General features: G+C 40.7%; 1 protein-coding gene across 1 annotated transcript; it reads left to right on the plus strand.

The window, feature by feature from the left end:
• Positions 1 to 17,819: 17,819 nt before the first annotated feature.
• LOC131226080 (probable F-box protein At2g36090) lies at positions 17,820 to 27,318 on the plus strand. Its single transcript, XM_058221760.1, has 2 exons — positions 17,820 to 17,991; positions 26,092 to 27,318. Exon 2 carries the CDS (start codon positions 26,106 to 26,108, stop codon positions 27,234 to 27,236), a length of 1,131 nt encoding a protein of 376 aa, XP_058077743.1. The 5' UTR covers positions 17,820 to 17,991; positions 26,092 to 26,105; the 3' UTR covers positions 27,237 to 27,318.
• The last annotated feature ends 224 nt before the right edge of the window (positions 27,319 to 27,542 follow it).

The raw sequence follows: 27,542 nt of genomic DNA on the forward strand, positions 1-27,542 counted from the left end.
CACTGTCACCTGATTTAATCTGCCATAATCTATATATAATCGCAAGGAACTATCCTTCTTCTTGACAAACAGAATAGGTGCTCCTCAAGGGGACACACTAGGACGAATAAAGCCCAAAGTCAACAAGCCATCTATCTGCTTCCTCAATTCCTCCATTTCACTCGGAGGCATGCGATAGGTGGGCAATGAGATAGGTGTCGCACCAGGTATGAGATCGATAGTAAAATCAATCTCGCGCCGTGGGGGTAATCCAGGAATCGTCTCGAATACATCCTCAAAATCCTGAACCATTGGCGTGTTTTCAAGCGCTGAACCAGCAATACTCTCTAACAGAGAAGTATAACAACCAAAACGGAAAGGGTAACTGACCTGAATAGGGAAAGTAAATGTCTCACCCTCAGGTCTATGGGCTGTCACCCGTCTAGCCTCACAATTAATCTCTGCTCGCATCTTCGTGAGCCAATCTATGCACAAAATGACGTCGTAATGATATAGAGGTGCGATAAACAGGTCAACAAAAATCGATCTGCTCCCTAGATCAATCAAACAACCCATACAAACCCTGGTAATATCAGAGGAGGTCCCTGTAGCGGTAGTGAGTGTCACTCCCTTCATAGTAACAGTGCCCAAACTCAGGCGCTTAACTGGCGCATACGATATAATAGAAGTAGTGGACCCGGTATCCACCAACAAGAAGACGGGAATACCTTGAATGTGAGTTGTAACCTCAAAGGATCTCGGTGCTAAGTCAGCCCCAGGTGCTTCAGCAGTAAGTGCATGAACTCGAGCCTGCTGTGGACGATTCGGCGGTGGTACCATAGGCTGTTGAGGTGGCCTGAAGTGAGGTACAGAAGGCCTGAAAGCTGGGTGAGCTGGTGCTAAACGAAGGGGTGGAGTTTATATGACTTGAGGCGTCGGACGACTAATCCTCTGTGGCGGTGAAAATCCACTGTCCCGCATTCGCGTAAAGCAATTACGATCCGAATGCTCAATTTTTTCACAGTATGTACAGCGCAAATCTGAACGCATCAGCGGAGCCAGCGACGCTGCACGTCTCGGAGGAGAATCTGCCCGTGGCCTCTTGCCGAGAAATGGTGTACTCGGAAAGTCAGGTCGCGGTCTAGGAACCATGGGTGCTCGCATACGTGGCAACCTGTCCCCATCCTGCTCAGCTCGCAGGGACATGCTCACCAACTCAGCATAAGAAGAGATGCTAGCACAGCACATCTTCAATCTAATCTCAGGCCTCAGCCCCTCAGAAAAACGCCGTATTCGCATCGGCTGATCACCCAGAAGCAATGGAGCATATCTACCCAGCTCAGTAAACCGGTTCTCATACTCTGTCACCGACATCCTTCCCTTACGGAGGCGAAGGAACTCACTCTCCTTCTCATGTTGGTAAGTGACTGAGAAATACTTCTCGTGGAAGCGTGCCTCAAACGCCTCCCACGTCCACACATAACCCTCCGCAACTGTGCGAAGAATACTATCCCACCATAAACTGGCCTCCTTCTCAAACATGAAGGAGGCAAGCTCAACCTGCTCCACCTCAGAACAGTGAAGCGGCCTCAGCATCTTAGAGATGCAGTCAATCCAGTACTCGGCCTCTTTGGGTCTATGAGTACCCACAAATGTAGGAGGTCGTAAGCGTTGGAATCACTCAAATGTACCGCTAGCACTAGCGTTCCCAGATGGGTGCATAGGTGAAACAGGTGGAGTCGCCCCCATCGATTGAGCAAAGATACCAGCCATGGAAGACAGAAACTGCTGCTACTGCTGCTGCTGCATTAACAACATCATCTGCTCTAGCCTATCAGGAGGCGGAGCGGATGAAGATGCACGATTCTGCTCAGGAACCGAAGGCGTGACTGGAGGAACCATAGAGGGTGTCACAGGAGTTGGCTCATCAGCGGGGCCAGTAGCTGGCTGAGGGTCCGGCCCAACACCAAAATGAGACGGGCCCGATTGTGGATCTGTCTGGCTATCGCCTAGGGGGAAACCCCGGCAAGCGACTCACCCAAAGAAAGACGGGACGAAGTCTTCGAGCCCTTAGGAGGCATGCCTTACATTCAATAAAGGATGCAACCTATGAAATTTAACATCCACATAATCCACCCACATAGCATTCACATCACAACTTAAGGAAAATAACATGCATTTCATTTAACAAAATTGTCGCAATACAAGAAGTGCAGCATTACATGGATCGCGACAGAGAAAGCATGCGAGTTAATACAACTTAAGCTTCAAACAACAAACAACTTCGAAACTACTACGCTTATAATGGCTACACATAATAATAAATAACAAAACAGGACAAAGGACGACTACATATGCAACTACTCATCGGAATCAGGTGACGGAGGAGGGACACCCTTATCCTGCAGGCAACATAGGATAGACTTCAGAGTGCGAGACACCTTCTTGAACTTATGTTTCACTAGGCCTCGAAGATCCATGATGTCTTGGCATAGGACAGCCTGACCCTCCTCTAGTCGAGCTATATGGGCATCCTTAGCGGCTTGATCCGTGCCCTGCTCCGGTGCCGTAGGAGGGGAACTCTCACTCGTATCCTGGGCCTCCACTTCTTCCTCGTCCTGCTCTTCTTCTTCTTTTATTTCAACTCCACCTTCTTCATCACTCTCTTCCTCATCGCTCTCAGTCTCATCGTCACTTTCTTCAAGTAAGGCTTGTCGTCGACGACGCCCGATATCCATCTGATTAAGAGTCGTCTCATTGATGTAATGGATAGGTACTGGCCTTTCCGCCCCGAGTCTGTAGCCAAACTCATGTGCAATCTTACAGATGAGTCGGCCAAATGAGAGCGATTCGGTCCTCCTATTCGAACGAGTGATAAGGACAATCTGTCACAAGATGTATGTTGGCACACACAACTTCTCTCCTTGCCCCACCTGATACAAGAAATCTACCATCAGGCGTGTACACTCACTGCGGTTGCTCCACCTTGGATAAACATTGAATGTGCAGATGTGGTGAAGCAAGCGAAAGTCGTCCGTCATGTTGGTCGCTAAAAGGCTTCTGTTAGGCTGCCATTCAACCAGACGACCACAAAGGAACAGCGTGCGGCGATCCCTTTCACGCGCACTACTCAGATTCTTCTTACTTGCATGAACCTCGCCAAGCGGCATGTTCAGAAGTCGAGATATCAAAGCAACGTTGATTGTGGCCTCCCGATCTCTTCCACAAGGGATCTTGAACTGCAATGGCTCCAGCGACGGCTCTTGAATGTGGGCATAGAAAGCTCGGACAGTACCCACATTGGCGTGGTATTCGCCCTCGAATAGCCGACATCAATCGGCCCCTTCTAGGCGCTCAAATAAGAGATATTCTCCAAATAGCCGCGGATCTACATGAGCTTCAAAAAGGACTCTACGGCCCTCATAAACTCCATGAGATAGCTCGGCCAATAGAGTTCTTCCAACGGGAGCTTGAGGATCGAGGTCCCGCTTTGTCTGAAACTCTCGAGTGGCGGTCGTGCTCGCAGCGGCACCGCTCGGTCTCCGTGAACGGGTTGGGCAGCTAGGCCCAGCTTCATCAACAGGAGCTCTTTTCTTTCCCATGAAAGAGAGAATGGTGGAAATGGAAAATATGGCCGTAATAAGCTCGAATAGGGCCATGAAAAATGAGAGAAAAGAGGGAAATGAAAGAAAGGATGGGGCTTCCACGAATTTGAGACTCAAAGTAAGGATTTGCATGCTCTAATGGAAAGAAAAGAAAGAGAAATCAGCAATGGAGATGGGTTTTGAGATGGGTAGAGTGAGGGTGCACGAAAATGGAAGAAGGAGGGATTTGAAGATGGGTTTTTGTGGGGTTTTGAGAGAAACTTCAAGAAAAGGAAAGCATGGGAGGGTAGTTTATGAAGGAGAGAGGGTTTGGAAGGGGTAAAAAACGTGCAACCGTGGAGGAGTGGGCCACACTAGGCCCCATATGCATCGGCCCGAGCCGGCCTGCCTGGCCAGGCCCTCTGGGCGGCGAGGGCTCGCCGAACCAGCGAGGTCATCGCCGGTCTCTGGACATTCCTGCGAGGACTCACCATTTGGGCAAGGTCCTCCTACCCCCTAGGTCAACAATTGATGTGGGTCCCACCCTGTGTCCCCCTATAAATGCCCCGATTGGGCCCTTAGTCCGTTTCGACTCTTATCGGGTCACTTTAAATAGAATCTAATACAGAGTCACTTTTACCGAATTTCTAACGGCTAGAAAGGGATGATACACGGTCTAAACCTGTCAATGGACGGTCTAGAAGTGATTTGGGGTCGCTGTGTATGATCAAGAGTATGCAAGGACTCGATTTCGGCGATCGTTTTCAGTAAACTTTCGCCAAGTGGTGCAACTGGGAAGCCTACATTATTTCTAGATTTTTCTCGCACCCTCCTACACTAAAGTGGCGTCAGCGTACATTGTGTGACTATAACCCAGGTCCGGTTTAATCCAAATCATGCTCTGATACCAACTTGTGATGCCCTGAAATTCGGGGGTCGAGCACAACTCAGCTCCCGAGTTTTAAAACATCACTTATGCAACATATGTAATGATGAATATATGTTGTCTGTATTAGTGCATAACACATGAAGTAGATTAAGCCAAACTGCAAACATAATCCAGGGATAGGTGAAAGACGGAAGCGGAAGACGAAAGAAATATATATGTATATGTGTAAGTCCCTGTGATATGTATGCTCTGCCAGGTCATAATTACAAGTGTTTGTCTCAAAAGATAAGTATTAAAATGAAGTAAACCATTACAAAATAAACCCTGAATCCCCGTAGATCAGGACACGGCTCACATGAACCTGCGTGAGAACTGCATAGAGGAGAATGCCTCCTCATCATCCTCATACTCCTGCTCTGCCTCGGGGGTCGCATCATCATCTGCATCTAAGACAGAGTCTGGTTGGTGTCGAAACACCGTCCCAGAACGTGGGAGTGAGTGATCAACTCAGTGGAACTATGCAGTAAAAGTTAACATGTTATCAATTCAATCAAGCAGTAATGATAAGGCAATACAATCAAACATGTCCTAATTACTCTTGTTAATGCAAGGATGTATGTAGCAATGATGCATGCCCTCGCCTGCACTCCCTCAATGTCTTCATCTTACGGTACGCATGACAACCTCCCGCAGTGCTCCACGACACCAAGGCACATGCAATGCAGTGCATGCGTATGATTACCAAGTTGTTATTAGTCCTTTTCATACAGTAGGATTGGGAAGCTAAGGTACCTTCCTTATATCGATTCCCACACAGTGATCCAATCTAGGGTCGTCAGTCCTAGACAATCTCATACGATCATATGGTTTTAGGTCGCTACAAAGGGCTCGTCACCAATCAATGCATGCCTAGTCATACCTTAGTTGCTACACTAAGTCTCGTCACCTCAATGCAGTATCAAGGTATGCTCGAGGGCACTACAAAGGGCTTGTCACTAATCAATGTAGGCCGACAACACGAATATAGTGTCCCATACCACCATAATCGGCTCACGAGTTTGGTTTGCTCACTGATCACTACGGGGAGGCTCATCGCCCCAGTGTAGGTCAACAGCTTGACCACGGTGTCCCATACCACCATGCCCGGCTCATGAGTCTTAGCGGATCAAGGTGCAATCCCGTAAGTTTGGTACCCTAGATTCAAACAGTAGCGTCCATACATAGTGAACACCCATCAGGCCAATCGGGTTGCTTGACGAGATCGACTAGCACGAGCGCACGTTGAGTTGAACGACATGAAGTGCGTAAATACTCCGTGTGGCCAAACCACTGTCGACAACCCTAATACGACTCGGGTTCGTCAAACACGTCCTACGTGGCGAAAACAACCTCAGCCACGAACTCAAAGTCTATTACCGATTGCCTGGACTGTTTCATAGTCCCACACCTTCAATTATAACAGATATTCATACTAGCAATTCAAAACAATAAAAGAACAACAATTCCAATCATACAAGCATGTGAGCATTTGATGGATTTCAACTTAACATGAATTCACACCTAAGTAGTGCCTGAAGTTAAACAATAAAGAATGTAAATTGCATGTAGGAAATCATACACATCAATAAGATAGTTGAGAATCTCTTCTCAACGCCCGTAAACAGGATAATATAGTACACACTTGATCATTCAGACATTTCTACGAACACTTAGACTACATATTCCAACATACATGACGTATGTTGGTGATAACACACATTTGGACAATTCTTTTCGCCAAGGAGTTGACACACGTACAACTAACATGAATACAAGACAATTAATCATGGCAAACACATGCTCATATTTCGTACGTATACGATACTTTCTACCTATACATGGAATACACAAATCTCAATATAGTTCATATATATCAGAAACGTAATATAAACATCGCATTTGACATGTGAAATTTCACCCACAACAATAATAAACCATCAACCGACTTTGAAAGCCTTAAAAACCATAACCTATACGAATATAGTCCGCACCTTAAACCAGAAAGTGCGCAACAGATTTGATTTAGACAAGAAATCTCTGTCAACGGCGAATAGGTAACCTAAAGCATAAATTAGGTTAGCTATATCAACACTTAGACCATCCTAAGTTCTAAAATAGATTAGGGTTTGATTGACTTACCCAAGAATGAGATTAGAATCGTCGGAATAACGATTCAGATGCAATGGGTTAAGTACGCCAATTAACTGGAAAGAATATCAAGATGATTCACCAACTTTTCTCTCACTTTCTCTCTCTTTTCCTCTCTCTCTCTTAGCTAGGGTTAGAAAATTCGTATGGAGTTGAGAGTGAGGGTTTAAGGTCTTTATATAGGCCTAAAATTGATGGAAATAGCCCCAGGTCCAAGGTATACTTAGGTTATAACCAAATCAGGTTTATTTCGATCCAAAATCGCGTTTCTGGAGGTCTTTTTTCTGAGTGTGGTCGGACTTAAGCTCACTAATCTTGGATCTTAAGGAAGTTAAATTTTCAGTCCGATCGAGTTTCCAGATCGCTCATGGCGGACCAATTTCAATTCAACGGTCACCGAAACTCGATCAGGGCCACAAGCACTTTGACATGTGTGGGCCATCTTTCTTGATCTGAGGGTGAATTTGGGTCAGAATCCAACGGCCAGAATGCTTAAAATCGGCTCACAAGCGACACGACTCAGATTTCATAAATTCATATTTAATTTCTCACCTTTCTCACACTCTTTACTCCGGATTCAAGCAAATCGTCTCAGGACATCATCTGGACTTGATTTTTGAGGTGATTATTAAGCCCAACAAGATGATCATTATGGTCTAAGATTATCACTATCGGACTTTCGACGCACGGTCCAGGTCTGATACAAAGTTTCCAAGTACTCCCGAGAGCAACTAAATTTAGCGTTGAATCTAAGATTTCAGGGTAACGTAGCGCTAATGATTCTACAGGTTTTGGGTCTTACAGATTGAATTTAAGGTGATTGGTACCAATTTCACAGGTAATCGAGTTTAGCGCTAGTTAACCCTCATTTAACTTCTAAAGAATTTGAGGTAGTACTCATGTCTTTTCACGAAATTTTCCCAGTCATTACAGGTTACGGGACAAATTGGATGCATTTCTCGATGACATGAAGGCCTGTTCGATTGCTCAAATACCTGTTTAATGACATCGAGATTTTTGAAGATTTCTGGAGCAACCTGCTGGAACATTATAGACACCTTTTCGATTACTCGAACACCCTTCGATGAGATCGAAGGAGTGTTCGATGACATCGAAGGTATGTTTGATAACACGAAAAGTTATGCAGCGCGAAAATGCATTACGCAGTGAGAAAAGGCGCGACTTCCAGATTCGATTTATGTTCGATGACATCGAAGGCGTTACATAGTTTGCGTAAATTTGAGGCGGTTTTCAAAGACGATCGGACAAAAGGCTATAAAAATGGGTTCTTTATGGAGTTCTAAACATGAATTAGGTTTCCATAAGCAGAGCAAAAGGGTGGAGCAGCCTCCCAAGAGTTTTTCTTCTTTCCTTATTTATTTTTAATGTTTTGTTTAAGAGTTTTATTTTAATCATGTCTATGGTTAACTAAACCTCTTAGTTATGGCTAAGAGGTGAATCTTATAGCGTGGTGGGATGATTATTTTACTTTGATTCTTATTTATATTGAACTTCATTGATTTATAGTTTGAATTTAAGGGATATTTTCAATTTTCTATGATTTATTGTGACTCAAATTACAATAGATGCTGTAATAGCTTTAAATATATTCTTTTCTATTTTGAGATTGTGAGAAGGGTAAAATTCATGATTCACCATCGTCTCTTGGGCATGGCGGATGGATGAATTCCCTTCCAATCATCATAATACTCTTCTATGTGTACACTAATTTAATGAGAAGTTTATATTGTGCTTTATTGCTTCATCTTCCAACTATATAGGATAGGACTCTGATTCCAGTTGTGTTTGTTGAATCAAGTGAGGTAGCATCCTGATAGCTATAAGTGGATCATTGGCACTCTAGTTCCCTTTTGATTATTGATAATTTATTCACAATTACTCTCTTTTATTCCAAATTTTATTTTAAATCTTATTCTAGTTCTAGTTATTTTTAAAATACATACAAGTTTAGCTCATATTGATTCGACCTCGGTCTCACCGAGTTATTACTACATCATGACCATGTACTTGGGATTGTGAACAACTTTTCGGCGTCGTTGCTGATGACTATGATTATGTTTTTTTGAGATTAATTAGTATTAGAGTTAGGTTAAGATCAGGGTTAATTTCTATTGTGTTTTTAAGTTAGGATTTTTTATTTTAGAAACTAACATTGTTTTCTGTTTTGTAAGATCCTAATATAGCAATTCTTATCCAGTAACTTCGTTCCAACTCTATCTTATCTTTTATTTATTTTGATGTAGTTTTTAGTTTTCTTTTTCTTAAGTTTTGAAATTTGAGGACTGTGAGTGTTTCATACCCAAGTGGATCCGCGATAACACTCTCTATCTCTTAAGTGAATGAGTATTAGTAGAAGGATTGCCCATCCATCACCATATTAGACACCACTTGAGATCCTCTGAATTAATTGAAGTTATGGCTACAAATCTACCTCAACATCCAGTTGAAGAAGTTCAAGATGAAAATGAGGTGCATAATGCTTTCTTGCCTCGTACTTTACGAGATTACTTACAACCGGTGGGAATGAGTACACCTTCCTACATGATATTCCCCTTGAATGTAGGAAACGTGGATGTTTAAACTGGGAGTGATACAACTCCTTCCTAAGTTTCATGGATTAGAATATGAAAGTCCATACTTGCACATGAGAGAGTTTGATGAGATAGTCGCCACATTGTACTTTCCAAACAAGTTTGAAGACAATGCGACTCAAATTGTTTCCTTTTTTATTGAAGAAGTGTATGACGTGGATGTACTCCTTAAAGCCAATATTCATCGACACATGGGCCGAGATTACTCGGGAATGTATCAAAAAGTTTTTCCCATTTCATAAAACTAACACCCTAAAAAATGCAAAATGAACTTCGCCTAGAAAGAGGAAGTGACCTTCTTCCAATGCTGGGAAAGGTTCAAGGATCTCACGAATTCACGTCCACATCATGGCTACGAAATATGGTGAACGATAAGCTTTTTCTATAACAGATTGACTTCACCAATGTGCCAGTTCATAGAGATGATGTGTAATAGTGAATTCATGAACGAGGAGACCGATGATGCATGGGATTACCTTAATGTAACACCCCAGACTTTCCAGTACTCGAGTGTTACTATTATAACTTAAATCAGCATAGCTGTGCAAAGGTTTGCACATAAACTATGTTATCCACCACCATTAATCCGCCCATCTCAATTGTCTAATCGTGATTAATAACAACCTACCATACACCATCACTTAGTTAGGTGTAAAAGCTCTACGGGCTACTTAAACGAAACTTTAGTACTATATGATCATTAACCCTGAATCAAAACAAATCTAGTTCCCCTAATTCATGTCAAACGAAGATGTTCGTGACAATTTAAATCATACAAATAGTAGATCATTGGACCTAGATCTTGGTGCAACTCACGATCATGCACAACCATCCTAAGTGTGGGTCTAAACACGGGTGTATGACGTGCATATAACATACAAGCAATACGAACAATTCTCATCTTAGCCATGAAACAAGGCCAATCATGTAATTGGCCTCGGGATCAACCTATAAACTCAACCGTGCAACAATCTAGCCATCAAGAGTAATTTGTATCCACCGATCAAACCGTCCATTAGTCGATATTAAGATGGACCATCACATCCTTAAAGAAAATTATTTCTAAGATCTCAATCACTTTGATAGACAGGTATCGCCACAATTTCCATAACAAATCATAATAAAATTCATAATCATGAAATGTGGCCGATTTATATAATAAGAATCCTAAAACTTAAGGCACCTACCACGAAGTGTAGGTCCCACATGTTAAATATATGGATAAATAATAACAATAAAGTAAAATAATTTATAACCAAGTAATGAAATGCTACACTAATATACTACATTGAGGAATTCGTAGTAAAAATATACATATGATTCCCTTAGGGCTTTTTGACCGTCGATTTTCAGATTTGCATCGATCCAACCATTGGATCGACGATCATTGGCAGTTAATGGCCATATTTCAGTCAATATGGCCCGCCTAAGCATTGGATCTGCCTCATATTCAATCTCCCACCTTAAAGTGGTATTACGAAAGGGTTTGATGGAACGGATTCATCAAAGCCATCACAGGGGCCCCACACTAGTGGCGCATGTGCACCAAGGACACGTACACTCACAAGCAAAAAAAACTTCCAGCTCGGTTAAACCAGGTTTGACCCAAGCTCTCCCGAAAAAGAGAGACTTCGCTCTTTCTTCCCGCGCGTTTGCGATTTAAACGAGTAACTGTCGTTTGGTTTCGAGCGTGGCCCACCATCACGGCTATCGTGCTGATCCGAACCGTCCATCACATTCACAACACAGACATGACCAAAACCCCATGAGTCCCACGGGTATTTGACCGCATGTTTACGCACAAGCACAAGCTCAAGAAGAGTTGCACGTGCGAATGCATTTCTGAAAACGGAAATCCATTTTCTACACTGTCTGGCATCACGCGTGCCTTCTCATTCTTAAATCCCAAGCATCTATGTGGGACGATCCTAGCCATCCATTCCCTCCGTTTCTTTAGGGCTCTATCCTCTCACAGAACGCTGCCGCAACTTGAATTTCGAACCCACCGAGAAATGGTGGTCAACCATTGAAATGGTGGACCCCACAATGCTCATTAGACCTATCCATACCGTCCAAACGTCATTGATCATAAGATTAACCATCCGCCAATGACCTGCCATTAACGGCTGGGTCATCTTCCACGTTCATTTGGAAAACCCACCAATTGGTGATGAATCCTGTTCATTGATCTGAAACGTCCATCGTGTGACCCACCCTCTCTAATGTCCATCGGAGTTTAAATCTGAGGTCCCTGCACAAGATCCGACTCATGGGGAGATCCTGATGGCTAGTTATTCTCGGCTATTACGTATTTGCTCCTCACTAATCTTCATGATTAGTCGTGAAAATTTTCAGAAATAAGAACGGCTATAAATAGCTAGATATTAGGGCGTTGTTCGTGGAAGATAAAAGAAAGGATAGAAAGAGAAAGAGAGAGGAGCGTCGTTGCCGCACCAGGGTGGGTCGACTCAGTTCGAGTCGCGGCTGAGTCCAGCTTCCCATTCGAGCTTTCCATTAGAGAGAGAGAGAGAGAGAGAGAGAGAGAGAAGGAAGAAGAAGAAGAAGGAGAGAAAGAAGATAGGGTTCTCCCACTCTGGATCACTGCCATTCGCCAACCCAGTCCGATCGTGTCAATTGAATCGACTCAACGAGTATGACGAACTAGCGAACTCGTTAGCTCAACCCTCCCTGTTTCGGTTACCATCCTAACTCCATCAAAACTCCAAAACCCATTTAAATCTCCAAGGATCGTTCCAGCCATAAGCCACCTCAAACAGATATTGAGTTCAAGTCCGAATCACCTTAATCAAGTTTGACTTGTTGGCTGACTCTACCTTTGCATCAACACATACTAGACGTGTATCAATCATACCTAACCGATCTACGAGATCACTCCAGGTGGCTCAATTACACACTAGTTGACTCACATCTTCCCTATGGCAGATCACTACCCTAGCCAAGTCCTGTAGCTAAGTTGCTGGCGAGTCGTCAGTGTGTCTACTCGACAAATCTCTGAGTGCAGAGTAAAGCCCTGACTTAGCTTAGATCTGGTGTGGAGCTTGCCCCGGTCTACCCAACACTATCATATGGAGTTGGTCCCTTAAGCAGGTATTACATTGAAACTGTTTTTATAAACCCAACTCATACTGACTCACTAGCGAGTTGACTCTACCAACCGAGTCAAGCAGTGAGTTATCTCCAGAAGTCCGCGTTTGGAACTAGCCAAATAGGCCCTGGAGATAACACAAAAACCTTGGGTTGAAATAACCCAGAAACAGATGTAAATGTGCTCCATCATCCTCTCCTCTTTACCATTAGTAACTACACCCTAGTTGACTCGAATCCGAGGTGAGTTAACTATATTTTCTAAAATTTTCTAGGTTAGAATTAAATGTAGATTAAACAATGGATTTATTAACGAAATTATCTTCTTATTGTAGGAGTTTGGAATCCTTCCAATATCTCATCTTCCTTACCTTTTAGCCAGGAAAATCATAACTAGAGGTGAGGATTACCTTTCAAGCTTTTTCTACATCTTAATGATTAACTCCACTATTTTTCTCGACTCATTTACCCCATTAATTGCTTAAGGTAGTGGGTTACTCTTATTGATTTTAAATCCCTTAAATAATTGATGAATTGGATTCGATGTGAATTAAATGCATCTAAATGTACACTTTAGACATGCATGTGTTATCTCGACATTTTTATACATGATTTAATTTGTCATCCATGATTACTTGATGGAATGCTTAGAGGTCCTCGAACTAGTGGTCATCTGTGTAATGGAATAGATAATTTTACATTGTAGACTTACTACATTGTAGATCATTTATGCCTATATGGCTTTTGGGGAATAATCCCTTCTTATCGTACCATTAAATGGAATATTCAGCCCTTGCGGCTTTTATGGAACAATTGCCTCATATGGCTTTAATGGATTGTCTTTGTATAACTTTGCGATGGTAAGTTTCACTTATTAGGATACGATTGACCACTTGTTGAAAGAGTTACCTTTGAACATCCTATTTGTAAGTCTCATGAGCTAAAGATGGTGGAATGAGATACTATGCCTGAGCTGTCGGCCTATGCTGGGTGACAAACCCCCCATAGTGACCTTTGAGCTTTCCTAAATTGATTGTTTGAAATTGAAATAATAATGGTTGAGCCAATCATGCATTTTCATGGCATGTGGTCTTTTTCAGGTGATTACTTCTCCTTGGGCATACCTTGAGTACTTTTCCGGGTGACTAGATCTCATTGAACAATCTATATATTATTATGGTCTTTTCTGGATGGTTAGTTCTCATTGAGCTTACCTTTGTGTACTTTTCCGGGTGACTAGTTCTCATTGGGCGATCTATATATTATTATGGTCTTTTCCGGGTGGTTAGTTCTCCTTAGGCGTACCTTTGTGTACTTTTTCTAGGTGACTAGTCTTCCTTGGGCGATCTATATATCATAGTCTTTTCCGGGTGGCTAGTTTTCCTTGGGCGTTTCTTTGAGTACTTTTTCGGGTGGCTAATTCTCCTTAGGCGACTTTTTACCAACTGAATGTGCATCCCCAGGTCTGTGGGCACGTGCATGCATCCATGCATTTAAACAAAATCGTCTTTGTGAAATTTATTTAATGAATGTTTATTTGAGGAACCTTATCTGATTTCCATGATAATCATCGTGTAATACTTGTTATACATTGCCTTTGTTAACTATGTTTAATTATCTTGATGATATGATAAATCTTAAGGGGTATACCTCACTACAATAGCCACTGATGCCATCGAACCGTATTCAGTGTGCAGGAGACACAGAGGATGCACACACTGGTGTTCATGTGGGTTAGAAGGAGCCAGAGGGCTTTGCAACTCTCTTTTCTAATTTCATTTCATTTTAATTTGTACGGTATATTTTGTAATAAGTTAAGACATTGGTTTGTATAAGTTTTTGGGTAACCGCCTGAAATATTTGGTTTTGTATAATTGGACTCCCTCTTACACTGAATCGTTTCCATCCTGCCATATTATTAACTTTGATAAAAGGAAGAAAAAAAAATGTACGTGGAATTTGAGTATCTTTAAAGGTTAATACTCGGATTTTTGGAAAACGAGTAGTGTATTCGGGTTCCGAGAACTGGGGTGTTATACTTGATTAATTGGCAAAAAACGCACAATCATGAGACACTTCCCCAAGACCGACCACTTTTAAGCCTACTCAATTAAAGAAAAGGGAAGGAATTTATGTTTTAAAAGAGGAAGATAATATGAGTGTAAGGGTGGTCAATCTCACAGGGAAAGTTGAGGCTATGGAACTTAAGAAGGTAGAACCTATCAAACTCGATAAGGCTGCGGAAGTTGTTTGTGGTATTTGTGCTTGCAACATACATATAACTGAAAATTGTCCTACTATTCTTGCTTTTCAAGAAATATTGAAAAAGCAATCAAATGTCGTGAACAACTATTAAAGACCTTTTAGAGGACCTACCTCAAATACATACAACCCCAAGTGGAGCAATCACCCAAATTCCAGTTTGAAGAATGAACAAACGGCTAACCCACAAGAGACCCTTACGCAATTTTTAAATCAAAAGAGGCCTCAAGAGGATATGATTAAAAATTCATGCAAAACTAAGAGCTATTCAACCATAATATGGTACAAGTATTCCAGGATCTCAAAACAACAATGAGAATGTTTGCATCGTTAATTCAAAGGATTGAGTCACACTTAGCGAATGGAGAGAAAGAGATGCTTCTAGCCCAACGCCTCCCAAATTCAAAACCACAATGTGAAATTAGTGACCCAAGTTCATTAAATCAAATGGAGCAAGCCAAGACTATCATCACTCTTAGGGGTGGAAAGACAACTGACAAATCTATTTCGGCAAAGGGCTGAAAAGCTTAGGGATCCGGAAGAAGATAAAAATGATCAACCTAGCATTGCTCCACAAGGGGAAGAACCCGAAGAAGTGTCTAAGCCAATCGGGTCATTCCCTCAACAGTTGATTGCACCAAAACCTCTCTCCAACTCTCACGATATTTTAGAGGTGCTTAAGCAAGTGAAGGTCAATATCCTTATATTGGATGCCGTTAAACAAATCCTTTCATATGTCAAATTTCTGAAAGATCTATGCACTACAAAAATACGACAAAATATTCAAAAGATGATTATATATATATATATATAAAGTGAGTGCCATTCTTAAGCAAGATGTGCCACAAAAATACAAAGATCTCGGTAGCCTAACTATCACTTGTGTAATTGGGAACCATCGAATTGAGCACGCACTTTTTGACTTAGAGGCGAGTATTAATTTGATCCCTTTCTCGGTTTACGAATAATTGGGTCTAGGTAAATTAAAACCTACCCAGACCATGTTACAACTTGCCGATCGCTCAATTCGTGTACTGAGAAGGATGATTGAAGATGTGTTGGTTCAGGTTGATACCTTTTTTTCCTAAAAGCGAAGCGATGTAAGGGATAATGTTGTACCCTATTTTTAACCATTATGGAAAAAAAAAAAAAACTAATAGTAAGGCGACATGTGACATTGTAAGAGAAATAGGAGGTAGATAAAAATATCTTCGAGATATTTGGAATGCTTTTTGCGAAATCATAACTGGCATAAATCCAATTTTACACATCATTAGACGGTTGACGAAGTAATGTAAACAAGTTATCCAAAAGTTTAACAAGCGAAGAGAGAAATGCGGTCTAGCAGTTTAAAACACAGAACTTGGCCGACAAAAGAGGAATAATCACAAAAGGAAAATATAATAAAAAGTACGATTTAGATAAATGCTTTTCAACTACTATAATCTTTATAGTAATGGGAAAGGCAACTGGAAAAATAAGCTGCATAACAAAACTCTACAAATAGCAAAGTAAATTGAAGGAGCAAGATTTAGCAACCAATCATCTATAAATCTAATCAAACCAAACAAATTTATTAATTTATTTTATTTCAACTTATCCTAAGAATAATGATAATCAAGGAGCAAGATTTAGCAACCAATCATCTATAAATCTAATCAAACCAAACAAATTTATTAATTTATTTTATTTCAACTTATCCTAAGAATAATGATAATCAAGTAGCGTAAATTTTTAGCCCCAAATCTACATTAATAGGTTGGGGTTCAAATCTACATTAATAGGTTGGAAGAACCCCGCTCTCTGGTTATCACCTAAATTATAAAATTTTGCAAGTGTTACGTGGACCGCGTCCTACACCTACCCGTCTCCGACTGGGAATGGATCTTTGAGCGGCCACCATGATGTGTGGGTATATCCACACCGTCCATTCATTTTTTTTTTCCTATCATTTTAGGACAAAAACCCAGAAATAGGGCAGCACTTTAGCCCTGATCGGCCTCATTTTTGAGGTATACCCTAAACTGCTACGAAAAAAATGGATGGACGGTGTGGATAATATCCCTGCACCACGGTGGTCCCTCAAGGCTCCTGCCCATTCCCAGTCGGAGACGGGCAGGGGTAGGACGCCATCCGCGTCCCTGAGTAAGCAACCCATCTTCTTAAAATCCGGCAATATATGTACTAATCAAGTGGGCCCCACCGTCGAAATCAATGGACGGATGTGTGTCCTGACTCAACGTCCAGGTGTGGGCCCCACCCATGGGCGGATAACACAAGCGAACTTTATTTTGGGGCCCACGTTTGCATCTGACCGATGTTGATCGTTGGCGGGAAGACGTGTAGGGTTGCAGCCGGCTGTGGGGTTATGGGCTGGATTTTGCATTCCATTCTACAAAATGTTTACATGCAAGTTGTATGTAAGCTTTAAAATACAACTTCTTTTTTCCACAAACGTACCAAATATGATTAAAATCCTAGCCATCAAAATGGTGGGAAACACCATGAAGATCTAGAACGGTTGATCATTTGGCACACTAGACCATTAAAATCAATGAATAGACAACGGACGACTCATTACACGGATGGCCCACCCAATCTATTAACTCATGAAAGTTTTACTATGACTGATATATATGCCTTTATAAAAATTTTTAACGGATCAGATTTTATAAAAATTTAATATATATTGACAAAAGGTAGCGTTGTATGTAAAATTTCATATGCAACTTTGTACGTGATCCTTCCCCGTTCGTGTCGATTAAAAGTCTAATGGAGCGAGGAGTGATGCTTGCAATCGCGCACATTAAACTCTAAAGATAATCGCAATTCACGTGAGAAATTTACATGTATGTTAGAGATCTGGTCAGTTCATCATGTGGGTTCATGGAAATATATCTTTACTTAGAAGTAAAGAAAGTCCATCACAAGTTCACGAAACTATTGAAAGTTGAAAAATGGACGACCAATAATCTGATTTAAATTTACACGTGTGAGAATATCATACTTCTAACAGAATTATTTAAGGAAAATCATATAAGACAAGATTTTCTTCTGATGAACGGATCAGATCAACTCAAATATGCCACCTAAGCATGCGTGCGATGGGCGCTTGAGTATAGGGTTTGGAGATATAGCTTCTTGTTTTGTCATCAACCCAACGTCACGCAATTTCCTTGCTTCAAATGAAGGTCGATAGATGGTAATTGTACGGCTCAAACATTATCCGTTGAGAGAGAAGAGAGAGAGAGAGAGGGAAATCCATCTCCAAACACCGATTTGCAGACTCTCGTGTGTCAGATCGATGGGATAAGGCCTGTTTCTTGAATTAGTAATCGGACGGTCCAGATTGAATCAGGAATCACTGAGTCTGGTGAGATTTTCTTGATTGGAGATGTCTTTCATCGTTTTGAATTTCTTTGATTTCTCGTTCATGGGCATTCCTGTAGTTGAATCAATTCGTTGGTTCCACCATCTGAATTTTCATTCCGATTTTTCAATTCCGTCGTAATTTGGGTGAATTTGTGTTTGGATTTCACTAGCGTAGAATCATCGTAGAGAAAATGATGTCTGGATTTTGTTATTACGATCTACGATCGTAGAGGGAATGAGGTAGAAAAATGTACTAGAAACGATGGTAGAGGGAATGCAGTAGAAAAATGCACAAGAAAACTAAGAGAATCATGGCGGTGGGAAGGAAAGAATGCCAGGTGGGCCCCATGCTTTCCCACGTAGTACGCGTGTGGGAGATCCGGGCAATTCCTCAGGTTGTCGCCATCAGTAATCTGCGGTAGCCCGAACATCGGGCCAGTGCCCTCATCAGGTGGGCCGCACGTGTTCAGTTGCGCGAACCTTCTACCGAGGGTCTGAGAGTGGTAACAGACTTATATGAAGCTAAGCACATGTGTAGTAGATGGAATTGGACCTTCAATCATCCGACCTTCTGCTAGGGCACATAAATGGTGGGGCCTACCTGATGAGTGCTTGAATCTTATTCATGCATGCTGTCTAATTTGGCAACCGCAGGTAGCATTCCTCAGCACGTAATTCAAGTGATTCGAGGAAACGGATTAAGTTACACAAATGCATTAGGAATTGGAATATGTATTCTATATTGATTTCCTTGCGAAAATTGTGCGGCCAATCTTCAAGATTGCCTACGTTGATTCAAAACCAAGTCAAGAATGCAATATTGAAATTTTGGTAGAATGCAGTTATCTTCATTTAAATGCCTCAGCTTGTGATACCTAGATATGTTAAATAGGTAATTTATTCGTTTATGTGTAAAATCTGTACCCTCGCCGCATCTGAAGTATATCTGTTACCATATTTCGGCATCATAGGCCTTAGCCACCATGAAGACCCGAGTCCCGCTGACTAGTTGTATTATTTTATTGTTAACGCAATAGAATCTTGTGAGATTGTCCTTGTGAATTGTGATGCAATCAGATCCCATTGAGATAGTTAGTGATGATGTATACTTTGCTAATCTCAGCATGGTTTTATCATGAGTCCTAGTCTAATTTGGAGTTTGTTTTAGAGTGAGTTGGTGTTTTTATTTTTGGGAAACAGTTTGTTATTAGTAGTTGAATATGATTAAGAGTTTGATTTTACCAATCAGGGATAGTTTTGAGTTTCATTTGGAAGCATATGCACTTAACATATAAATAGGTTAGTAGGTTCTGCGTATGAAATGATTTAACAAATAGAAATTATTTTCTTTGATTTTTTTTGAGATGGGACTTTTCTTCTAGAGGTGCTGTTTCATAGAAACCATTGGTGTGACTTTGTCGACTTTGTGTGGAGTGACTCCATATACTTATCTTTCAGTCTATCAATCTTTATGCTTCAAATCTGGTAATTTGAATACAGTTTCGGTAATTTGATTACAGTTTCTTTGATTCTATTTCAATTTTTTCTGGTATCAGGGTAAGTGATAGACTTACCACAACCATGGCCCGATATCCTTGGCAAGGGCCCAAACACCTGCAATTACAACCCCTCATCATGAATATCCGGATTATGTTGAGGCTACTCAACCTCATTGCGCAAAAGATCCAATCAGGCACATGAAGGTGGAGGTTGTGAGCTATAGTGGTAGTCTAGACCCTAATGTTTTCCACTACTGGTTGGAGTTGCTAGGAAATTATTTTGAGTGGTTGCAGCTCGCCAAGGAAGTTAAGTTACGATTCGCAGCATTGAAATTAAATGGGCTAGCCTTGAAATGGTGGAACTTAGTGGTGACAGACTTGCTGTGCAGTGGCCTTCAATCTATTTCAAATTGAGAAGAGATGAAAGTTAAGATGAAATGAAGATCTTTGCCATCAAGTTATAAAGCAAGATACTTAGAGAGCTTTTGAATTTGCAGCAGGATAATCTAACCATTGAGGAGTACACCCAAAAGTATCATGATATTGTTTTGTGGTGTGATCTGGCGGAATTAGAAGTGCAGTGGGTAGCTTGTTATTGTAGAGGGTTCAGAAGGAACATTCAAAATGGGATGGTAGAAGTCCAGGGAAATTGTAGACGAGTTGCATTATATTGTGCTGCAGGTACAGGAGAAGCACAGGTGGATGAAAGATAGACGTAAAAGTTACCAGTCTAGGGGGAATACATTGGCTCGAGCTACAATTGAGTAGTTCATCTCTTTGCAATCCAAAAACTCATATGGAGAGTCGTCCAAGAACTTCTATGATCACCAATTGCGATAACCAAAGGGCTTGAAGGAAAATCAAAGAAATATGTCCTGTTATAGGTGTGGAGGCAAGGGACATTTGGCAGTTGTTTGCTCATCGAAGCATCTCAACCTTTGTGGAGATGTCATCGATGTGGAGATAGAAGATGAAGAGCAAAAAGATGGAGCTATCAAAAAGGGGGAAGATGGTCTTAAAGATATAAGAACCTATCTCTCGCTTATGGTTCAACATGTCATGACTGCTCCTAAGGAAGAGATAGGAGAAGATTGGTTACACATATCTTTCAGATATGGGTGTTATGTGAAGGAAAGACCTTCAAAGCCATTCTTGACAAGGGTAGCATCATGAAGCTCACTTCACAAAGTTTGTTTGAGCAATTGAAGATTAAAACAGGAACATCTGCATGCATATCAGGTTTCTAGCTAAATGTTGAGACTTTGCAATTGAGTGATTGGTATCTAGTGACCCATTCGTTGGAGCAACATTACATTGGTTCTGTATGGTGTGATGTCATACCAATGAGGGTTTGCCATATCCGACTTGGTTACTCATGGATGTTTGATCACCACATACTTTTTGGCAATACTTGCACTTTCATGTGTGGAGGGATGGAGATTGTCCTCAAACCCATGCGGGATGATTCACTACAAGAAGACGGTGGAAGACAAATGTGATGCAAGGGAACAAGAAAGGCGTTCAAGCTATTCATGCCATAAGCAAGATGAATGTACTAAATGCAAGACAGTGAGAAGTACAAGTCATGCAGCCATTGCTGAATAAGGAGATAATCTAGACCATGACGTGTACCTGAGGTCAGGAAAGAAAGAGGAAAATATGATTCATCCATTGAAGCACCAAGTCAACATGGAGCCATTCACCTTTACGTTCCACCCAAGCAACATAAGACTTGTGATGGAGGCACCTCAGATTTTGAGATTGACACCAATTCCCAATGCGAGGACAAGTTTTTCTGAAGCTGTGGGAAATTGATGCAATCTGATCTGCTGGAGATAGGTTGTTCACCGCGCGCTACAGTGTAGTGTCACTGTGTCAGTGTTGCTACTGTAGTGTGCTGCAGTTCTGCTACAGTATGCTGGTAATCTCAACATGGTTTATCTTGAGTCCTGGTATAGTCTGGAGTTCTACTAGCATTATATATATATATATATATATATAAGGAAACAATTTGCTATTAGTAGTTGGATATGATTAGGAGTACATTTAGTGTTTACAACAATTAGGTATGGTTTGAGTTTCACTTGGAAACCTATGTACTTCAACTTATAGATAGGCTAGTAGGTCCTTCATATGAACTAGATTCTAGGATTTTGTGAAATAGAAATTAGTTTCTTGAATTTTCTGAGATGGGAGTTTTCTTCTAGAGGCGTGATACCCTAGAAACCGTCGGTGTGACTCCATCGGTTCTGTGGGGAGCAACTCCACATACTCATCTTTCTATTTTTCATCTTTGTGCTTTGAATCTGGTATGCCGAATTTAGTTTTTGCAATTAGTTTCCATTTCTTTGATCCTATTTGCATCACCTTACTTCATCCAATGTCCATTCTGCAATTAGTAGAAGAACTTACGATGGTGCTACCATTCTTAGCTTTATAGGATCCATACATGTATTGGCTAGCTCCAAAATCCATAACAAACGCTACATATCAGCAGTGTTCACAGTATCAGTATTGTTACATGTTTCCATGACTGGAGATATGAAAGAATGCAGAAAAATATCGCGGTCTAAGGGAAAACATTGGGGAAACGTTGGAAAAAAGGTGAATTTTTTGAGAGAACCTTCAGGAGATGTTATAAGACACATGTTTACACATGTAGGACTCAAAATATTGCAACGAACAACTATATATAAAAGTTTCCATTTTATAGGGGCCTAACCATGTGTTTTTGTTGAAACCATGTTTGTTAAAAAAAAAAAAAAAACCGTGTTGTTGAAAAAATCAGTGTAAATTAAATAATTTGTAGCCAATCAATGTCTCAGCCAATGCTGATTAATATATAAAATTTCCACATAAATTAATCGTGAAAAACACATTTTCCAATATAAAATCAAAAAAAAAAAAAAAAAAACAGGTTTTCACCAATCCCCCCCTCCATTTTTCACTTAAATGTTAATTAATTTATTTTTTTGCTACAAATCCATGTCAATGCATGAGAACTTTTACAAGGAATTCATCTCAACATATCACTGATATTGGGGATATTATTGTTAGTATCTAGGATATTATCAATGGTATCACCGTTAACAGGGAACTTTTATAAGGAATTCTTTTTAAAATATTGTTGATATCGATAATATCTCCAAATATCATTGATATTATTGAAAATATTGGCAATATTTGGAAAATTTTATACTGCCAACAATTTCGGTATCATGCACTTTACCATACCGATAATATTGGTGATATTATCTATAATGTTGCTGATATTTGGATTATGCATATCAGATAATATGCACTATGTATTGTCCATATTTGGCCAATTTTAGGGCCATATTGGTATATGTAAGAAAAAACTGTTTCACATGGCTAGGTCAAAAAACCTAAATGCATTAGGCGTTATGAATGTATAAGAAAATATAAAAAATGGTTTATTTTCTCTAACATGACATTTTCTTAATATAGGACCCATAAATTTTTAGTGACTTGTCATGTTGGTGTATAATCTTGCAATTGCTTCTGAATGAGGCTGTAAAGAAGTCTGCAAGTTAGCTAAGCTATTCTAAGAGATGTTTTCATGTGGTGCTGATGGTTTGGCATCTTTTAGCCCTAAATTGTTTTGTTATCTGCTCCTATCTTTTTTCTGGATAACCAGGAGTAATGTACAGTCTATGGCTTGGATTTTTAGCAAGCTTGGTGCCTCTTCAATATATTTCTTCATGGAGGTGTTTGATCCCACTAAATAGTTGATGGGGCCAAATAACTTGATTGAGATTGTTGTTGAATGATACCACATAGTTCTACTGACAATGAAAGCTTAAATGATGATAACGTTGATGTTGCTCTTTGTTTCAATCTTTGCCAAAGTATCATTTGTAGACACTGGGGTGGGCAAAAACGCTAAAGATGGACCAACAGATCCTTTCTTTCTATTGGGCATTCCTGCCCTGATCATAGCTTTAATATTATTCTGGCCATTTAAACAAAAAATAAAAATAAAAATAAAAATAAAAAAATCTAAAAATCTAGATTCTAAGGGTCTGTTTGGGTAGGAGATCCTACAAAATCAGTATTAAGCCTAATCCTATTTTGGTAGGCCCCATGCCTTCCTTGTCGGATTTGCCATGCTAAAGCAGTGATTTCCTCCTCATAAATGTAATTATGGAAGTTTCAGAAAAACTAAAAATGCCAGTAATTGCAATCTGTGGAAGAAGAAGCCTCTTTGGTGTGGTAAATCCAACATGGGGGGCATGGGTCCCACCGAAATCATCAGGGTTAGACTTACTACCGATTATGCTGGATCCCCTACCCAAATGGACCCTAAGGGCCTGTTCGATTTTTCAATGCAAGTGTAAATACCTGGTAAATGGCTAATTATGACACTTTCACCAGTTTGGAAATTTTTGGGAATTCCTGCCTTGGAAACCGGTTCAAAAGTGCTAGATAAAATTTTCAGACCTCACTGTGATGTTTATGACATTTCTGTTCCATCCATCCATTTTACCACAACATTTTGAGATATGAGCAAAAAAAATTATGTAAATCCAATACTCAAGTGGCCCACACTAAAAGAAACAGTAGCCCTTAGAAGTTTTTAACGGTAAGTGTTTGATTCACTTTTTTCTGTGGCGTGGTCCACTAGAGCTTTGGATATGCCTCTTTTTTTGGCTCAAGCCATAAATTCAGCTGGCATAATGGATGAACGGTGTGGATAAGCGGAATGCATCATAGTGGGACCCACAAATATTTTGCAATGTCCTCGATTTTCGTGTCCAAAAAGTGGGTAGTCAAATCAAGTATGGGTGAAAAGGTTGTAAATGCACAGGGAAATAATTATTACCCCCTTTGCAGGGTATTTACCAATGTGCTGGAAAATCAAACAAGCCCTACATCTTCCTCCTAATGTCCAATTAGCATTAACCCTCTCTTTGGTCGCATCGACCAACACCATGTCATCATTAACCGACACACAGCAGGGGTCCTTGTCCTGGACCTAGCAATTAGTTTATCTGTAACAAGTGCAGAAAGGAAGGGCTTAATGAGTACTTTTTTGTATCAGAATTGCATCTATCTCACCACAATCCGTTCTCACTCTTGCAATAGCATCTTCATAAATGATTCATTAAAAAAAAAAAGGAAAAAGAAAAAGAAGAAGCATCCTCATAGATGTATTTGATGATGTTAATATATCCCCAGGGATCCCTTTTGGATCATCACCCACCACATAAGTACATCACCTTATAATATGCTTTCTGTATGCTAATACAAACCACGTGTAAATTTCTTCCTCTTCTCTCTATATTTTTCCATTGATTGGCAAAGTTGATCTCCCTAGCGAGAACCCGAATCCAAATTAATCCTCTAATACCCTTATTTCTTTCGTTAGTCTTTGCGCCACCACTCTCTACTAGAGCTTCATGATGTGATTTTATCCCAGTGCGATTTCATTTACCTCCTTTGTTCTTGTAAATAGGTATCGCGTCGACGCTTTGCTTCTCCTCCACTCATTGAGCATCTTTTTAGTTGAAAGAAATATACTTGTATTTATTATTATTATTATTTTTGGGTAACACGTAGTGTGGTAAGTGCCTATTTGTTTTGGGTTCTGAATGACTGCAATTGACCTCTTTTTGTTCTGAGCACTCCTTACCAACCTCTGAGTTTATTCCAATCCCATAGGCTTTCCTACATACACACTTATGCATAGGCACACATGCCAACTGGCTCTCCATAAAAAATCTTCATCAGGTAGACCCACGTCGCTGATGGCCTGTTTTAAAAAATAAAGCCAGTGCATTCATAAGGGGGTCCAAATGTATACATGGAATCTGGATCACTACCATTCACATTTTATCAGACGTGAGACCCACCGTATGAGTGGATTGGCCTGATTGTTTACACCAGGTCATCAACATGGTGTGTGCACCTGATGACTGGTTTGGATCTCGCACACATCAGCACGTGTCTCTGCTTGTAGGCATGCCTATGAGGTCAGCCACCTTTAAGTCTACAACCTATCATAAATCCGTCCCCCCGCCCCCCAATTTTCTATCCAAAGTGTAACTGTCATAAGTTCCTCCCCACCCCCAATTTTCTATTCAGAGTGCAATCAATTATCAAGTTGAATAAGGAGCAAGCTGAACAGTGCCTTGAAGTTATAAACCTTGCTCAAAGGCTAACCACATTTATTATAAAATAGAAACTTAAAGAATGCATGAGGAAAAATTAACAGACAATGCTTGTATTGAAACCTAACCCTTGACCTTGAGATCTCACAGCTAAGACTAAATTCCATAAAATTTAAGTTCTCTTACTTGTCACATACAAATTGAAGAGGTGAATTGGTCATGCAACATTCATTTGCATTTCAAAAGGAAAAGAAGATTGATTTTTATTTTTCTTTTACACACACACACATCAAAAGAGTCAATGCCGACTCTCAACCATATACAGTCACAGAAGTGGGCCTCAAATTGTCATTCATTGTTTTAGAAGAATGTTGCACTCTGTTTGATAAGCAAATCTTAGAAATTCTTTAATGTTGGAGATCTTTAGATCTGGATTTAACATTTCTCATTCTATGGTTTGATGTTCTTCAGATGCTCGTAGGCTCATGGCAATGTCAGTTTCACAAATGGGCAATATAGCATCATTGAGCAGCGACCTCTTCTATGATATATTGAGGCGTCTTGATGGTGCGACTCTGGCTAGTGCTGGATGTGCTTGTGCTGATTTCTGTTCCATCTCAAGAGAAGAGAGAATATGGGAAAATGCATGTCATTCTTTATGGCCTTCTACCACTAGAGAAGATGTTAGAAATTTGATTACATCGATTGGCGGGTTCCGGAAATTTTATGCAGACTGCTACCCCCTAATCGTGAACAAGGACGTCCCTGTGGTTCAGTGGGACAATGATCTTGAATTCTCTGAAGAATGGGCTGAGGCTGATTACTACGGTGACATTGATGAGTTCGACAGTGTTTCTCCTTCAGATTTTGTCTCAATCGTGGATATCCGGTACAAGGATAAAGCAGTCTACTCAAAGGTGATTTGGGGGATTCCTGATTCGGACGGTTTCCATGGTTGGTTCTACAACTGCCCCTTTCGGATTGATCTGCTTAGATATTCAGATGGTGTCAATGATGAAGCCGAGGTGACCCTCTCAGTTACCGATGGTCTTCCGCCAATTATGTCCATAGAGAGGGAGAGGAAAGAGGGGAAGCTTTGGAGGGAGCTCCGTGATGGAATCAGGCTTAGTTGGATCGTCGTGAACCGGAAAATGAAGCAAGCAGCTAATCTCGCTAGCTGGAACCCACTTGGGGGCCAAAGGCATTGGCCAACAGATAAGGATTTCTTGATACGTTTTGGGTCTGTTCTTCCCGCCAAAGACATCCTCCCATGTCAAGTAGTGGAATGCATCATCGTCATGAAGTTTAGAGTTATCAATACTGAAGGGGAGGGGGAAGGTATCCAGACAACACTCAAGCTAACTGAGCTAAGCATGCAGTTGGAAGATATGGCAGGCGCTCATGTTAATGGAAGGAACAGCTTGCTTGTCCTCAAAGAAGCATTGAGCTGCCGTCGGAGCAAAAACTACAGCGAGGTTCTAGAGTCCTGTCATTTGTACTCGAAAGCGCAGAGTGAATTGAAGGAGGAGAAGATGAGAAATGAGAGCCGTTTGGACAGGCTATGTATCTTAAGTGGCATAGCTGCTTTTATCACCTTTTTCTATTGTATTTTGTGAAATGAATCCATCTCTTCTTCTAACAATGCTGTCAGGAACTTTCACCTTGGCTAATAACATTTTTCATGTGTTTAGGGGTTGGCATGGAGTCTGATCACTTGTGCATTGTCCAAGTATACCAATGGTTTGGTGATCCAGACTGCTGATCTTATGGCCACAAGTGGATGGATTGTGCCTTAAAAATATCTTAGATTGAAATTTCCTTACCTCCAATCTTTATCCTTGTTTCTATTGTAGGTGGGCAATTGCTGTTTCTTTTTCTTAACCTTCTATTTGCAGATGTCTATCAAAGAATTAAGATTGTTC

The sequence above is a fragment of the Magnolia sinica genome, chromosome 14 (genome assembly GCF_029962835.1).
Source record: "Magnolia sinica isolate HGM2019 chromosome 14, MsV1, whole genome shotgun sequence".
NCBI lineage: Eukaryota > Viridiplantae > Streptophyta > Magnoliopsida > Magnoliales > Magnoliaceae > Magnolia > Magnolia sinica.

Coding starts and splice junctions, on each gene's coding strand:
- LOC131226080 (XM_058221760.1), top strand. CDS start 26,106: ATGGCAATGTCAGTTTCACAAATGGGCAATATAGCATCATTGAGCAGC.